At 53.6% G+C, this 16,891-nt stretch overlaps 1 protein-coding gene across 4 annotated transcripts; it reads right to left on the bottom strand.

The window, feature by feature from the left end:
• Positions 1-1,358: 1,358 nt before the first annotated feature.
• LOC119567453 lies at positions 1,359-6,257 on the bottom strand. Of its 4 annotated transcripts, XM_043528904.1 has the most exons (5): positions 5,487-6,257; positions 4,273-4,781; positions 3,747-3,844; positions 2,145-2,250; positions 1,359-1,617 (listed from the first exon to the last, which is right to left on the bottom strand). In XM_043528904.1, exons 2-5 carry the CDS (start codon positions 4,294-4,296, stop codon positions 1,507-1,509), a joined length of 339 nt encoding a protein of 112 aa, XP_043384839.1. In that variant the 5' UTR covers positions 4,297-4,781; positions 5,487-6,257; the 3' UTR covers positions 1,359-1,506. The 4 variants fall into 4 exon arrangements, 3 of the variants coding, with proteins under 3 accessions (XP_043384839.1, XP_043384840.1, XP_043384838.1); XR_005227476.2 differs by lacking the exons at positions 3,747-3,844; positions 4,273-4,781; positions 5,487-6,257 and adding exons at positions 2,689-2,768; positions 3,264-3,284; XM_043528905.1 differs by lacking the exon at positions 4,273-4,781.
• Between the last annotated feature and the right edge of the window lie 10,634 nt (positions 6,258-16,891).

The following is a 16,891-nucleotide window of genomic DNA, read 5'->3' as shown; positions in this document are numbered from 1 at the left end:
AACAGAGGCAGAGAGAGACTTGTCCTCCAGCTGGGGTCAGTCTGAGAGAAATGGTCTGGGGTCCCATTATCCACCTGTGGTCACTCATAGTCCCCTATTGGGTTCCGTGTCCCAGCTGGGTTCCTTACCCCTCTGTTGGAGCAGCAGTTGGTAGAGCCGGTAAGTCCCCTCCCTGGCCTGCCGGCTGATGTCCTTGTCTGGATCGCTGACAAATAGAGCCAGCTGGGCCACATGGTGACCCATCCTAGGGAACTCAGCTGAGATCTAATGGAAGGGAGAGGAGAGGGGACTCCATCAGCATTTTCCTGTCAGCTCCCTGTCCCCCCTGGGCCAGAGGGCTCCTTCCCCTTAGCCCCTCTGCAGAAGATGCTGGGGGAGAGGAGCTTGAGATCGACCCTTCATTTGCTCTGCTGCCAAGGGAGCCCGGAGCTGCTTTGGGATGCCAAGCAGGGGCTGGAGCATGGGTCTCTTAAAGGCCCAGGGACAACACTGAACCAGCACAAGAAGAACTTGACTCAAGCCTAGCTCAGTCCCTGCTCTCACTCTGCCTCCCCATGAAGAACCCTCCTAAGCCACAGCCCCGGCAGCAGCAGATCCTGCAGCCCGCTGGAGCCAGCCCGCCTCCGCCTGGAGCCAGCAAGCTGGGCTCGGAGCTCACTTACGCCAAACTCAGGGAGGGTGACTGTGTATCTCAGCAGGGCTGTGCTGCTCCTGATAGCCCTGGCTCGCTCCTGCGACACCCTGGACACGACCCACAAGTTGACATGCTGTGGGGAAAGGAGGCAGGTCAGACTCAGTGGCCAGGTGCACCTGCTTTGCAAATGAGCCCCACGCCCCCAGCCCCAGGGGCCTGAGACATTCTGCGCAGGGGGGAATAGCTGAGTCATTGATGGCAGAGCTTTAGAAGGGGATTCTTTCCCCCAGGACGCAGCTTGTACCCTGCAGGTCACAACTTCTCAGCGTCTCTCTAGACTGGGACAATGTTCGGGGTCGGGGCTGGTCCCATCCTCCCAGAACTCCTGATTCCTGAACAGTTCACCAGAAAGGAGACTGAACCCTCGGCCCTTCCCTGCTACGCAAATCCTTGGGGGGGATGTAGGGAGTGACTGAGAGCACAATCCCCCCAGGAATTTCAGAGCAGATCAGAGGGAAGGGCTGATTCCCTGGGATCCTCCTGTTTCTCTAGGAAGGAGCCTGTGCCTCTTCTCTGAGAACCGTCTCCCAAATCTCATGGGGTGTGTGTGTTGGAGGGGTGGGGGAAGGGTGGGTTTCCAGACTCTCACTCCCCAAGACAGCCAGGAGCCCTGTGCTTAGTGCTCAGCAGACCCAGGCAGAGCTCTGGCTTGGAGTCCCAGCTCCTTCCTCTGTCCCTCAAGAAGGAAGGACCTGACACTGCATTGCACTGACCTCCCCAACCAAGGACGGCCCACTGGGGACCCAGCTAGGAGGACAGAGTAGAAAATGGATCTTCCAGTCTCTCCTTACCAGTCCCCCAAAGAGTTACGGTCAAATGGGGCTCACCTCCAAGATGAAGTGGAGCCTGTCTGTGTCTGGGGACTCTGCCAGCAGGTTCCCCAGCATGGCATCCAGGACCTCTGGGATGACTTTGTGCAGAGCCTGCAAAGCATAGGTCAGAGTTAGGGAACCTGGGCCTACACCTGCCACAGGATGGGAAGAGGGGTCTCTGGGAAGCACTGGGGAGACTCCCAAACACATCTCCTGGCCTCTCTCCTTCGCATCCCACTGCAGGCAATTCGCAAGAATTGATGACCCCTGGACCTTTGATCCATGAGCTTAGCAGGTCTCTGCAGAGGGCCTTGTAGGCAGAAGAGTAGGAAACAGCCAAGTTGCTATGGATGGAAGCTGGGCTTCTGGGCAAAACACAGCTTATGGAAGAAAGAAAGAAAGAAAGAAAGAAAGAAAGAAAGAAAGAAAGAAAGAAAGAAAGAAAGAAAGAAAGAAAGAAAGAAAGAAAGAAATTCCCCAGGGAGGGGTAATCTCTTCCCTGATGGAGGGAAGGATCCAACCCTGCAGTTTGTTCCATCTCCGCTACCCCACCCCTAAATCTGGAGCTCCAGCGAATCAAGGGAGCAGGGAGCAAGGACCACTCTGGAAAAGTAAGAGGATGGAGGAGGAGGAGGTACCTGGATGTCGGTGGTGTCCTTCTCCGTGCCCAGGGTGAAGACGGAGTGAAGGGCAGCTCGCAAGAGGTGGGTCTCTAGGGCTGGCTCCAGGGCAGGTTTCATGGTGCTGGCAAGAGAGAGGAGCTGCTATTAGACTGTGCAGTACAGGGGTGGGACTGTCGCCAACATGGACACCAAGCCACAGGGATAGAGGCACAGGCTGGCGAGAATGGAAACTGAGGCACTTAGCTAGGGAATGACAAGGCCAAGGCGTCCCAGACAGACAGTGGCAGGACAGGAATAGCTCCTGTTCCCTGGAGCCTGCTGCCCCTCCTGCATCTGAGCCCGGGAGTGAGCCCCTCCCCAAGGGCCCTGTCATGTTATGGGAGTGAAAAGAACAGCCCTGCCAGGAGAGAGTGACCCTTCCCACCCCACCATCTCTGCCAGAGGCGCCACTCTTGGGAGGTGACCTGGGCGGGACAGTGACGGTGACTCTCAGCCTTGGGCCTGAGCAGCACTGGGGTGAGGGGAGCCCACGGGGTGGGGGGTGGAGCTGTCTCGGTACCAGAGGTTGCCCACTGCAGCCAGGGAGTGGGCGAGGACGGCGCTGGGTGACGAGTCATCGGGAAGCTCCTCGATGAGCTCCTGTGAGACGCGAAGGAGACAAAGGAGCGTGTGAGATTCAGGCCCGACTCACACCTCCCAGTGAGGAGATGACACAGCCAGTGCCCCACATGGCCAGCAGGATCCCCCACCACCTCCCGCTCCTCCCATTCCTTCCTGCCCATCAGACTTGTCCCCCTTCCCGGATTCCTGCCCAGCTCACTCCCAATCCCCTTCTCTCCTCCTCCCTGTCAACACTGCCCCCATTCAGCCCCATCCCGACGACCGAGCTGGGACCATGTGATTCCTTGGCCCCCACTCTCAGCTGCCCTCCAGCCCCACAATTCCCCCCCTGCCCACTACTGACCAATCTCAGAATTTCTCCCTTCTCTTCTCCCAAGTCTTCAGCCCCAGCAATCCCTGTCCTCTGCTGCCCCCTCCAACACCACTCAGCCCCCACCCATTAGCCCGGCCATACCCCTGCCAATCCCGTGTCTCTCTCCTCCCTCCAGCTGCCGTATGGCGTGTCTCACTCACCACGATCCTCTTCACCACAGCCGCCTTGCAGCAGTGCGGCTCCAGCGTGTCCTCCCCTCTCTCCCGTGCAGCCAGACATGCGGGGTAGATGGCCTGAAGGAACAGGAGCTGCTGCCCCTCATCCTGGACCCACCAGGAGTGGGGTATAGCGAGAGAGAACCTGTTAGCTAGGGACCTTCCTGCCCCACCCACACCAGCTCCAGGGCTCAGGCCTCAATGGGGGATTGTGGGGACCCGCCTATTTTCCAAATCCCCCCACCACTCCTACACAAGCAGGATCAGGAACTGGGACAGTGTCTGTGGGGGAGATGACCTCGGCTGTTGTGGGACAAACACCCCCATCTTGGGGGTCCCACATCATGGATGTAAAAGGGCCCCATTAGGGGTGGTGGATCAGGAGGGACAAGACCCTCGGCAGGGGGTGGGGATGCTGGGAAGGGACAGGGCAATCTTGCTTCCAGCCCAGGTGGGGAACATTTGTACCTTATCTCTGCACTGGAGCTGCTCTCGGATGACCTTGAGAGCAGCTTCATCTTCGGCCATGTCCACCCCTTCCTCCTGCTCCGAATCCAGGGGGGTCCCTGCACCAGGGAGGGAAGGACAGGGGCGTGGTGGGCAGAGCAGGATTCAAGACCCCCCTTCCCACCTCAGGCACCCAGGGCAGATCAGGCCCCAAACCTCCCTCTCAGGGATGCCTTCAGCCCCCAACAGCTGCAGAAGCCCAGAGCAGAGCCCCCCCTCCACTGGCCAGGACTCCAGGGAAGGTGCCTGTTCCCCCCGCCCGGAGCAGCAAGGACCAACGTGGCAGCAGCTCTTCACGCCCCCACCCCCAGGTCCCCGTGCGGAAGGGGCAGCTGTGTGACGGCTGCTGCTGTCCGTGGGGTTCATGGGGCTCAGGCCAGACACCTGGGCTGGGGAACCCCACCCCCCATATCCCTGGGAGAGCGTCTGGGCCCAGGGTGTTCACATCCCGTCCTCAGCCCTCCCTGAGCCCAGCCTGGCTCCTCACCTGGAACAAAGCAGTGGCCTCCATCGGCCTGGCTGCTGCCAGAGGCCCAGGTGCTGCCGCTGTCCCATGCTGAGCTGCCGGTGCTGGGACAGGGACCTTCCCCCTCCTGGCCGGCGGGGGCTGGAAGGGCCTCAGAGACCGGGCAGGGCGATGCCTCCTGATGGGAAGGAGGGCTGGGCTCCTGGGGCCGCTGCTGCCCACACAGCAAGCCCCAGAGCCACCCTGCCCGGTGCCCCTCCTGGGCTGGGTCCTGTCTGCGAAACCGCAGCCTGGGCCAGCTCCACTGGGGCCTGGTCGGGGCCTCTCCCAGCTCGGCGCCTGCGCCGGGAGCCGGGTTCCTTTTCCAGAAGGCCGGGCACTTCCGCCGTCTGGCCTGGACGGGAGCTGCTTCCCCGCCAGCGGGGACGCAGGGCTTGCTCTGCCCCTTGGGAAGGTGGCAGCTGCTTCCCTCAGGCTCTGGGGCCACCTGCAGAGCCTTCCTCCGGACCATCCGCAGGAGCCTGGCCATCCTGGAACCGAGCGGGGAGCAGGGGTGAGTCTGGGCTCAAGGCAGCCTTTCACTCCCGGGCCTTTTCCGTCCCTCCTCCTCCCTGCTCCAACCACAGCAGCCCCCTCTGCCCCCACAGGAGTGCAGGGAGTGCCATCTACACACACGGGCAGGAGTTCATTGCATGATCTGCTCCCAACGTTCCCCCTCGTAATCCCTGCTGCTGCAATAGCCAGGAAGTCTCATCCTTTTCCAGCAATGGGGTCAGTCCCAAAGACCATCGGTTCCTCTGGACAAGCAGCCCCCTCCTGTCGTCCCAGGCCACTCTCCTGCCCAGGCTAGAGAAGGAACAGAACCCAGGAGCCCGGACTTCTCCTGCGAAACCATTCTCCACGTCAAAGTCACAAAGACCCTAAGCACAGGAAGACCAGGGCCCTCCTCGTTCCCCATTGATTTCCAGGCTCAGCAGCTCACAGGGTCTGGCCCAGCTCAGAGACTCTCAGCCTGGGGAACAGTGTCCCACAAGGGAAGGGCTGGGAGCCCCATTGCTGGAACCTTTCCAAACACACTGGAGACCGCTCTGGAGAAGCCCCTGCCCGGTCTAAGAGTGAGGGGCTCTTGGGGGCTGTTGGCAAATGAAATCCCCCTTTGGAGATAGTCTCTCCCCCTGTTTCTCCTCTCCCCAGACAGACAGGGGAAGCCACCGAGGAACCCGAATGCCACTCACTTGCTCTCAGTGATGGGATGATGGATGGCGGATGTTCAGGGTCAGCAGACGTCCCTCGCCCTCCTCCTCACTCTCCAAGCCCAAGGCAGGCTGGAGAGGGTGGTGACCTCAGGAGTTACCCTGCCCAGCCAGCAGGCAGGGTGATGACACGAGGGCGATCGACTGGCTGTGAAAACAAGAGTCTGTCTTATTGCCAAGGGACGGAGAAACTCAGCCAGCAGCAGGGGGGTGCAGAACACTGCCCTAGGGCGGAGGTGACAGCGCCTCCAGGATCCTGACATCCCAGCACTTTACACACCTTCCTGGAGCCTCCCAACCCCGCTGGGCTGTAGCCATGGGATCCCAACCCTACTGATAGCAAACGGGCCTCAGCTACCAGCTCAGGGTCACACTGAGTGTCAGAGCCATGGATGGACCCCTTCACTAACCACTGCCGCACACTCCCTCCCACAGCTGGCAATTGCAACCAGGCCCTAATGTCTGGTCCCCCTGCCTTTGAGAGGGAGGGTCACTCCTGCTTCCATTGCTGCCTCTTGATCTGTGGGACTTTGGGCAAGTTGCTCCCCCTCTCTATGGCTCTCTGGGACTCACATCCCTGAATGGCCTTTAAAAAAGACAATGGTTAAAGTTTGGCCCCAACTAGTTCTTGTTTCTCGAGACTAGCCATTTTAGCAAAGTTTAGAGTTCTTGACATTCAGCACCTGGAAACATCCCTTTCTCCTTCGCAGACGGCCTTAACATCCCTTATCTCACCCAGGCTCACTGCTGCCTGGAGTTAGAAAATTGACCCTGTTCCCTTTGGACCTACCCAAGGTGTCACACAGCAAAGCGGTGATGGAGCCAGAAAGAGAAGACAACAGTCCTTACTCATGTTCTAACAGACAACAACCCCCCAGAGGCAGGGATAAAACCCAGGAAATAAGGTGTGAACATTTGCATGGAAACCGTTTACTGTCAAAAAATCCATTCAGACGAAACCACTTTGTTTCTTGAAATCATAACGAGTAGGATGAAAATTCTTTGCAAAAATATTTGTTTGCAAAACAAGAGCATCTCCTGTCCGTCACAGCACATTAAACTGTTTCATCGTACACAAAGGGGAGACACTATGCTCTAGAAAATTAGATGAGATGCTTCAGTCTGAGCTAAGTAGTCGCTGCTTTTCACAATTTCAAAACAATAAAATACAAATGAAATCGAATATTAGGTCATAATCTGCTATGGCTCAATGTGATAGGACACCCCCTAGTCTGCACTGCTCCGAGTGACACTCTTCAGTGGATCCCCAGCATCCACCCATGGTGAGGTAGGTGGGAGAGGATTGTTATTCGTACTTGACAGAAGGAGAAACGAAGGCTGAGAAAGGAGCAGTGACTTGTCTTAGCTGATGCAGCCAGTCAGTAGCAGAGTTGCTCTCAAATGAGCTACAGACCAACAATTGTTCCTAGTAATTATTCAGCAATTATTTCAGAAGAATTGGAATGTTCGAGAGGATCATGAACTGCTCCGAGACAATGAATGGAGAGCAGCGTCAACATTGGTCAAACATAGAACTGGTTGTGACTTATTTGCTTGGTCATAAAAGAGAACAACAAAGACCAGAGTTTCCTCCCTGTCAATAGCCCCCTCCTCAGCCAATCAAGGTTGGGACTTTGAGGGGTGGGAGGCTAAGGGTTCTCATCAAATAGCCCAAAGAATGGCCCTGGTCACCACCGAGGGGATCACTCTCGGAGCACTAGTCCAGTCTCACCTCTCTGTGAGGGCCTCCCACAACCCCTCCCTCCCCCCCGGCCCCCACTCCACCCACAGAGCTCCTGGTGGTGGGAGGAGAGCAGAGGAAAAGGACAAAGGAAGCAAGAAGAGAAAGGTAGGAGGGACAGAGGAAAAGGGAAAACAAAAAGGAGAAACCCCAATGTCCCCAGTAATTCTAAGGGACAAAGTCCTAGGTCGGAAATAAAATACTGCCCCCACAATCTAATGTTTTCCTTTCCTAAAAATCAGCCAGCACCTCATGGATCAGACTGAACAGGTTCCAAACCTCTCCGAGGCTCTTACCTTCTATACAGGGACGTCTGTTTTCAAGCAAAACCACTAAAAGAAAAGGAGAAAACTCCGAAGAGGGTCCTCCTTGCGCTCACGAATGCGAAAATGAATGCTCTCTCAGTCCTCCAGGAGAGACCTCGAGAAGGAGACGTGCTGAAGCAAAGCCACAGGGATCTCCGAGCTTGCCCCTGTCCTGCACCTCTGTCCTGCCTGGCTGATGTCAAGATCTCTCTGTGAGGTCATCGCCTCCCCACCACCTTTGTCCAATAGGCTGAGGTCCTGCCAAAGGCCCTTGTGATGTCACTGCCACGCCTACCCCTCCCCTGCAGTGCTGATGTCCTGCCCCTGTCCAGATACATTGGATGTTTGAGCTGCTTCCCCTGGATCACCCCACTCAATGACACTTCCTTGTGGGGTGACACCGACTACACAGTAGAACACAGAGGTTCTTCCCCAGGCCACAATTAGGTTTCACAAGTTAGTCGACTTTATGGCCAGAAGGAACCGTTCGAGCATTTAATCTCATCCCCTGCGTATCCTAAGGCCTCCTGTATGTCAGAAGAGCTGGGCTTTTCTTTTACTCAAACATTTTCCAGAAAGGCATCTAGTCTTTATTCGAAGAGATCAAGAGATGGAGAAGCCATCATTTCTCTTGGTTCTTTGTGCCAATGACGAACCACCCTCTTACAAATCTGGGTCTTATTGTCATTATACTTTTTCTGATTTCTGCTTCCATCCATGGGGTCTTGTCATGCCTTTCTCTGCGACATAAAAGAGCCCTTCTATACTCAACATTTTCTCTCCATGAAGTCAAGCAACTCACTTCTCATTCTTCTCTTGTAGATACTAAACAGATTGAGGTTTTTCAATGTCTCATTATAGGGCATCATCCCCATCACTCAGTTATGAATCTTTTCTGCACCCTCTCCAATTGTTTTAACATAATATTCAAAATGTGGACACAAGAACTGGATTCAACATTCCAACATCAGTCTCACCAGTGCTCTTTCACTTCCCTTTCCATTCTCACTACTCTATCCAGCCAAGAATGGCTTTAACCTTTTTTAACACAGTTTCACATTGACAGCTCATGTTGAGCAGCTCGTCCACTATGGCCCCGAAATCCTTTTCAGGGTCGCTGCTTTCCAGCGGATTGTCCCCCATTCTGTAGGGTGCCGCCTGACTCCTTTGTTACTGGAGGTATGGGCTTGCATTTGGCTTGATTAGAACCTAATTATTTAGTAAGTATTTGAGAAGAACTAGCCCATTAGAGAGAGAATCGTGAATTACTCAAAGACAATGAATGGAGAAAAGCGGCAAGAGCAATCAAATACATATTTGGTTACGGCCTATTTCCTTGGTCTTAAAAGAGAGTAACAAGGACCTGAGCCTCCTCCCTCACAATAGCCCCAAGCTCCCCCAATCAGCACTGAGACTCTGAGAAGCAGAAAGCTGAGAGTTCTCACCAGATGTCCCGGGTCACCACCGGAGGGAGTCACTCTTAGAGCACCATTCCAGCCACATGTCTTTGGGAGGGCCTCCCGCAATGAGAGTTGGAGTGCAACCCCCCCACCCCCGCTCCGTCCCCAACTCCAGATGCACAGACAGGTCCTGGTGGTGAAAGGAAAGCAGGGGAAAAGGACAAAGATGCAAGAGAAGACGAGAAAGGAGGGAGAGACAGGAAAAGGGAAAACAAAAAGGAGAAACCCCAATGTCCCCAGTAATTCTAAGGGACAAAGTCCTAGGTCGGAAATAAAATGCTGCCCCCACAATCTAGTGTTTTCCATTCCTAAAAATCAGCCAGCACCTCATGGATCAGACTGAACAGGTTCCAAACCTCTCCGAGGCTCTTACCTTCTATACAGGGACGTCTGTTTTCAAGCAAAACCACTACAAGAAAAGGAGAAAACTCCGAAGAGGGTCCTCCTTGCGCTCACGAATGCGAAAATGAATGCTCTCTCAGTCCTCCAGGAGAGACCTCGAGAAGGAGACGTGCTGAAGCAAAGCCACAGGGATCTCCGAGCTTGCCCCTGTCCTGCACCCCTGTCCTGCCTGGCTGATGTCAAGATCTCTCTGTGAGGTCATCGCCTCCCCACCACCTTTGTCCAATAGGCTGAGGTCCTGCCAAAGGCCCTTGTGATGTCACTGCCACGCCTACCCCTCCCCTGCAGTGCTGATGTCCTGCCCCTGTCCAGCTACATTGGATGTTTGAGCTGCTTCCCCTGGATCACCCCTCCCAATGAGCGTTCATTGTGGGCTCAAGCCGAACACATTAAAACATCAGAGGCTTCTCTCCAGGCTATGCTCAGTTTTTCATCAATTAGCAGACTTTATGGACAGAAGAGACAATTAGAGCATGTCATCCGACCCCCTGCATATCACATGCTTTCTGTAGAGCATAGAAGCTAGTTTTTGACTACATACGTTCCAGAAGGGCATCTAGTCTTCATTAGAAGACATCAAGAGGTGGGGAATTCCCACCACTTCCCTTTCTAGTTTGTTCCTTTGGTGATTCATCCTCACTGTTGAATATGTGTGCCCTCTTTCGAATACGAATTGGTCTCTTTTGAGTTTCCAGCCACTGGGTCTTGTTATGCTTTTCTCTGCTAGATTAATGAGCCCTTTAATACCCGATATTTTCTCTCCATGAAGTCACTTCAACACTTCAATGACATCACCTCCCGATCTTTTTTATCATCTAAACAGGCTGAGCTCTTTCAATAGCTCATTCGCAGGCATTTTTCTCCAGCCCTCAAAACGTTTCGTTGCTTTTTGCTGCCCCATCTCCAATATTTCCAAATCTTTTTTCAAAGGTGGACGCCAAAACTGGATGCAGTATTCCATGATCAGTCTTCCTCATGGTGTGTCACCTCCCTCTGCGCCTCACTGCTCTTTTCATACATCTAATGATGGCTTTAGCCCCGTTCACCACAGCATCACCCTGGGTGCTCATGTTGAATGGCTTGCCCAGCATGGCCCCGAAATCCTCTTCACAGTCAGTGCTTTCCTGGATACACTTCCCCACTCTGTAGGTGTGGCCTGCATGCTTTGTTGCTAGCTATAGGACCCTTCCTTTGGTTATTTTCAAACTTGTTTTCTTTGAATGGGTCCAGCTTCTCAAGGGATCCGATTTCTCTGTGTCACTGCCCTGTCCTCATCATTAGTTACCACTCTGCTACTATTTTATCACCCACCAATGTTAGCAGCAGTGATTTTTTATTTGGGTTGCAGTTCATTGATATTTATTTTCAAGAATTAGTCCTTGAGAGCCTCTTCATATCCCTAGTGCCTAGAACCTGCTCCACACAGCTCAGCGAGAAAAGGCCGCCCGGCCCAGCTGTGCCATAGGGACTAAGCACAGAACATCCTTAGGAGCTTGTGTCATCCATAGCTTCTGAACAACATGTGGGGGTCATCAGCTTACAAATACATTCTAGACCGGTAGCGTAGACAGGCCCCAAATGTATCTAAGTGTCCCGCCTTGAAAAAGAGGAGAGAAAAAAACAGAACCTTGATTAGCTTTATTTTATAGACGTGGAAACTGAGGCACAGAGAAGCAAAGAGATTCGCTCATGGTCAAAAAGCCAGGAATAGAAAACGGCAGATCTGCTGATAGTCAGTCCTGGGCCCTAGCCGTGTTTGTCCTGGCCTCTCTGCTTCAGCTCCAGCAACAACCCGAGTCGAGGTTATCTTCGTCTCCATGTCCTTTAACTTCACGTCACTGCAGAAGAAAGATTGTTTCTGACCAGCTGGCTCTAATGCATGGAGATGTCTTTCCAGAAGACGTGCTCTGGCTCAGTCCCATGTCGTAGGTTTTCTGGAGGAAGCGCTCGGTGACGTTCTAGGGCCTGTGTTACACAGAAGATGGACAGAATGGTCCTTTCTGACCTTAATTCTTTTCTTTCGCTAGGAGGGTAACACTGGACATTTTCTCTCATTCACTTTCCTTTGGAATAATTTCAATCCAGTCCAAAGGATTTCCTCTTCCATTGTGTCTTCAGCACCTTTCCTAGCAAACAGTTACTGTTCGAGCACAGGTTTCCAGTTTCAGGCTGTCCCAGGGGGAGATGGCCATGAAAGGGGTAGTAGCTCAACCGAACCTATCCCCAGGTGAAGGGAATAAGTGCAGGGGCAGAAGAAGAGGCCCCGAGATAGGACAGATTCTTCTGCTGGGCTAAGAGTATAGTTGGATGCACTTCACTTCACTTCATCGGATGCATTCAGTGGAAAATACAGTGAGGAGATTTATATACACACAGAACGTGAAAAAATGGGTGTTATCATACACACTCACTTCAGATGAGCTATTACCAGCAGGAGGTGGGGAGGGGGGGAGAAAACCTTTTGTAGTGATAATCAAGGTGGGCCATTTCCAGCAGTTAACAAGAACGTCTGAGGAACAGTGGGGGGTGGGGGAATAAACATGGGGAAATAGTTTTACTTTGTGTAATGACTCATCCATTCCCAGTCTTTATTCAAGCCTAAATTAATTGTATCCAGTTTGCAAAATAACTCCAATTCAGCAGTCTCTCGTTGGAGTCTGTTTTTGAAGTCTTTTTGTTGTAATATAGCAACTTTTAGGACAGAGATCGAGTGACCAGAGAGATTGAAGTGTTCTCCGACTGGTTTATGAACATTATAATTCTTGACATCTGATTTGTGTCCATTTATTCTTTTACGTAGAGACTGTCCGGTTTGGCCAATGTACATGGCAGGGGGCATTGCTGGCACATGATGGCATATATCACATTGGTAGATGTGCAGGTGAACGAGCCTCTGATAGTGTGGCTGATGTGATTAGGCCCTATGATGGTGTCCCCTGAATAGATATGTGGACACAGTTGGCAACGGGCTTTGTTGCAAGGATAGGTTCCTGGGTTAGTGGTTCTGTTGTGTGGTGTGTGGTTGCTGGTGAGTATTTGCTTCAGGTCGGGGGGCTGTCTGTAGTCAAGGACTGGCCTGTCTCCCAAGATTTGTGAGACTGAAATGACCCACCTTGATTATCACTACAAAAGGTTTTCTTTCCCCCCCTCCACTCTCCTGCTGGTAATAGCTCATCTGAAGTGAGTGTGTATGATAACACCCATTTTTTCACGTTCTGTGTGTATATAAATCTCCTCACTGTATTTTCCACTGAATGCATCCGATGAAGTGAGCTGTAGCTCACGAAAGCTTATGCTCAACTAAATTGGTTAGTCTCTAAGGTGCCACAAGTCCTCCTTTTCTTTTTGCTTAGATGAATGGGTCTGTAGTTGCCTGGATCACTTTTTTCCCTCTTGCTTTACTATCATCGGACACTAGATGGGGAGGAAGAGCCTCACCAGCTTTATAAAACCAGCTGGGGGAAGGCTGGAAGCAACAGGTATCAGAATAAGCTAGACCCAGGCTTCTCAAACTTTTGTTTTTGCTGGCCCCACTTTGAAAGTATTTCAGGCTATGACAACCCCCGACCCCCAAACAGTCATAGCAAGTTACTGTACGGACTCATAGAAACATACGCATGGTATTGCCACCCTTACTTCTGGGTTGCTACGGGGGGGGGGGCACTGCCCTCAGAGCTGGGCAGCTGGAGAGGGGCAGCTGTTGTAGCCCTCTTCCCGTCCTGCCCCCCTCCCCTGAGAATATTTTTGTGATCCCTTGACCCCCCCTCCCTCCGCCATAGCCTTGCAACCCCCTTTTGGGTCAGGACTCCCAGTTGGACAAATGCCGAGCTAGACAATCTCAAACCATGAACTAGTTCCCAGGCGTCTCTGGGCCGATTCTCAGAGTAGGCAGCTCCCAGAATCAGGCCCTCGATGGCTCTCCCAGTGCAGCAGGCCCTGGGTGCAGCGATCGGTTTGAAACCAGAACCCCTGCAAGATGCTCTCTACCTTCAGTTCCTGACCCCTCCAGGGGCCGAGTGCATCTCCCCCATCCTCAGGCAGAGCTCAGAGCAGAGTCAGCAGCAGCAGCCCCTCCCCGGTGAGAGCTCCAAGCGAAGGCAGGGGCCTGGCAGAGAGAGCAGAGGGGCACAGGCAGGTCAGCGGAGGGGTGGAAGGTGGATCCCACCCCAGGAGATTTAACAGAGAGAGGAAAGCGGGGCTGTGAGAGCGCAGAACAGAGACACCCCCCAGCAAATCCCCCCACCCCAGACACCGAGATCCCGGCCTGGGAGAGGGGTTCGCTCCCCAACACTTACTCACGACAGCTGCAGCAAGGGGTCCCTGTGGGGCGGGAGGAGCTTCCACCCCGCTCCGGCTGGCTGGATCTGGAAAGAGAGAGAGAGAACAGGGAGAGGAGAGTGCGGTGAGGAGTTGGTGCCCAGGGGTCCCCCTGCCCCTCTCCTAGCTCTGGACCCCCATTGCAGGGGTATCTGTGGGTGTGTTCAGGGAAGGGCCGGGGGCTCTGATCCACCAGGGCTGAGAGTGTAAGAGCAAAGTAACTGTAACACTGCTGAGTATTTTCAATGTTGCCTCACCCTGAATGTCACTGATCCTCCAGTTTAGAATGCGTCTCCCCGGCCACTTCTCTTGCTAATTTGAACCTCAGGGAACACATCAAAGCTCTCTCCTGTTCCCCACAGCTGCTGGGTTTGGGCCACTGCCAGGGCCCTCTACACCGGGGTTAACATCTGGATCCTGGCCAAGCTGGTTCTAGCCCATGTGGCCAACCCCCAGTGACCAAAAATCACAAGTCAGAGCCCCCCAGAACCATCAGATTGGCTTAAACAAGATGAGATTTTGAAAACAACTGTGGGTTCTGTTCTTGATCTCCTGGTGGTGGAGCCTTTAGGGGTCACCTTTTCAAGCTTTTCTCCCCATCCAGGAGGGCTAGAACAAGAAAAACTTCTGACAAAAATGGCCAACCCCGTGAAAATCTTCTACCAGAATCAGAAAAAATTAGTCCAGAATGATTGAAAACAGAACAATTTTTGGTTTTTGAATTTTCCAAGAAGACAGTGAATGTTTTTTATTAAAGCCGACACTTTCCACAAAAGGTTGCCTTGAATCAAACACCCAATTTTTCCGAAAAAAAAAAAAATTAATTGAACCATTTCAGTGGTTCTCAAACTTTTGTCCTGGTGACCCCTTCCACACAGCAAGCCTCTGAGTGCAACCCCCCGTTATAAATTATTAAACCACTTTAATATATTTAACACTGTTATAATGGCTGGGGATGAAGCAGGGTTTGGGGGTGGAGGCTGACAGCTCATGACCCCCACATAATAACCTCACGACCCCCAGTTTGAGGACCCCTGGACTACACTGAGCATGCACAGAAAGAGAGCCAGAGGGTTGAAAGGCCGCTGGGATGGACAAGACTTGTGGGGCTCTGAGAGACTGCCCCCCCCCCCCGCCACCCCGCAGCAGTGTGAATTCAGCTCCAACCAGGGGCAGGAATCTGAAATCAGTTAAACAGCAGAGATTTCATGCAGGCAGAGGTCCGGCTTGCTGGGCAGGGACAGCTCCTTCCCTTCCAGAACGTGGGCATCAGCAAAACTCAAGCATCAGAAACCTGGGAATTAGAGGCAAGGGACAGAGGGCCCTCCCGCCCCTCAGCCTGGAGAGGGGGAAGGGACGGGGAGAGGGGGGACAGAGGCCCCCCCCAGCTCGAAGAGGGGGAGGGGGCCCCTTAGGGGGAGCAGTCGCCAAACGGCGATGCCCAGCCCATGAGTCGGGGTTCCGGCGGGGGGGGGCTCTGGAGGGGGGGGGTTCCAGCCCCTGCCCCCCAGTGTCCCGGAGCTCCCCCAGCGAGCCCGGCGTGGGTTGCACGTTTCTCACCGGCTCAAGACCCTGAGGGGAAAAGGACCCTGCCAGATTTACTTGGGGGTGGGTCTTTTGCTCATGGGTTGTGTTATGAATCCCGTGGGTGGTGTTTCCCCAGCATAATGCCGCATTGTTTCCCTCCTTTATTAAAAGGCTTTTGCTACACTCAGACTCTGTGCTTGCGAGAGGGGAAGTATTGCCTCTTGGAGGCACCCGGGGGTGGTTTGTAATTGTCCCAGGTCTCTGGGTAGGGGCTCGAGCTGGTTTTGTATTGCGTCATTGAAACCCCTCGATACTCAACCTGGCCCTTGTTGCTGCTAACTCTGACGTGCAGAAGGGTTACAGTTACATAGGAATTAGATACAGTGCTCCTGTCAGCTAATTTCCAAGTTATCTGCAAAAATAACCCTAGATTTTTCAGATGCCTAAGTAGTACCTGTTAAAGTTGCCCCCCCATCTGAAATGGCACCCCAGCACCCCCCCCCAGCATGTACTGAGAGTTGGTCAGTCCCTGTCCCAACACATAACACCTCCTCCATGTATCTCTACTTTTCTCCAGCTCCCTCCATCCTACCCCCATTTTCCCTGCACCCCTGGGTCTCTCCCTGCCCCCAGATGTCTATGGGGCTGTCTCTCCGAGGCCCCATTCCGGAGAGAAGCATGTGGCAGAGTTGAGAATGAATGGCAAGTGATAGTTACATTCCACAATTTTCCAGGGAAACTTTGCTCCCTTGGGTTTGTGGCTGGCTGCTTCTTGGCTCTGTTCCCAGCACTGACGTGCTCCCTGGGCTGCTTTTCTGGCCCCCCTGGCTGGCATGACCGTGTTCCCCAGCTCAGCTTGGACCCCTGCTTTCTCCTTAGCTCAGCCCCTCTCTCTCTGACCCAGGCAATTCTGGCTCACACAGAGGATGGCACCCCCCGGCCTCCTGACTCCCTGATTAACCTGCCCACCCTGTCAATCAGGCTGACCTGGCGCATTGGCCTCTCCCCATTGTTCCTGGGGACTGGCAGTCTCAGGGTCCTGATTTCCCATTGACCCTTCCCCTTCCTTTTGGTACTGGCAGCTAGCTAACCCAAACACCCCCACTGAGTTTTAGTAAGTGGACAACAGTCGCCTTACATCAGGGAGACTTGTACCCCCAAAGGGAGCAATGTACCCCCAACTTCCTTAAACTGATGTGGCTCTCAGCCACTGTTGTAAAAGCAGGAGGGTTTATTAGCTGTCTGGAACACAGCGTAGAGAGTCCTTGGTTAGGACAGAGAGTTCCGGCATGGTCCATCCGCGTCAACCGAGAGCCCTTTGACCCCTTTGTTGTCCCAGTTCAGGAGAGTGTCCCCGATTCCAGCGGCCCCACACTGAACAACCCCTTTGTTCTCCAGCTGGTCCCATCCCACTGGCTTCCTGCAGAGGGTGGGCCATCCACGGTCGTTAGTTGCTGGGTGCCAAATGTCTGGGCAATTGGAGTGGCCATTGTCTTCTGGGGGTCTCCATGGGCATGGGGCCCCAGGGCCCAGGCATCTAGGCGTCGGCCACGTCTGTATCTCTGGGTCTCTACAAAGGATAAACAACCTTTTCCCACCACCTACTTAACCATGCAGCACATAGGGGAAACTGAG

The sequence above is a fragment of the Chelonia mydas genome, chromosome 14, assembly GCF_015237465.2.
Source record: "Chelonia mydas isolate rCheMyd1 chromosome 14, rCheMyd1.pri.v2, whole genome shotgun sequence".
Lineage (NCBI taxonomy): Eukaryota > Metazoa > Chordata > Testudines > Cheloniidae > Chelonia > Chelonia mydas.
Note: the sequence above shows the minus strand (reverse complement) of the source record. Positions and strands in the feature narration are given on the sequence as shown.

Excerpts from the sequence above, each read along its gene's own strand:
- LOC119567453 (XM_043528903.1), bottom strand. The coding sequence starts at position 4,780 with ATGGCCAGGCTCCTGCGGATGGTCCGGAGGAAGGCTCTGCAGGTGGCC. Across the intron at positions 3,845-4,272 it reads AGGCCACTGCTTTGTTCCAG|GGACCCCCCTGGATTCGGAG; the intron begins GTGAGGAGCCAG and ends TCCCTGGTGCAG. Across the intron at positions 2,251-3,746 it reads AGCTCCAGTGCAGAGATAAG|CACCATGAAACCTGCCCTGG; the intron begins GTACAAATGTTC and ends CTCTCTTGCCAG.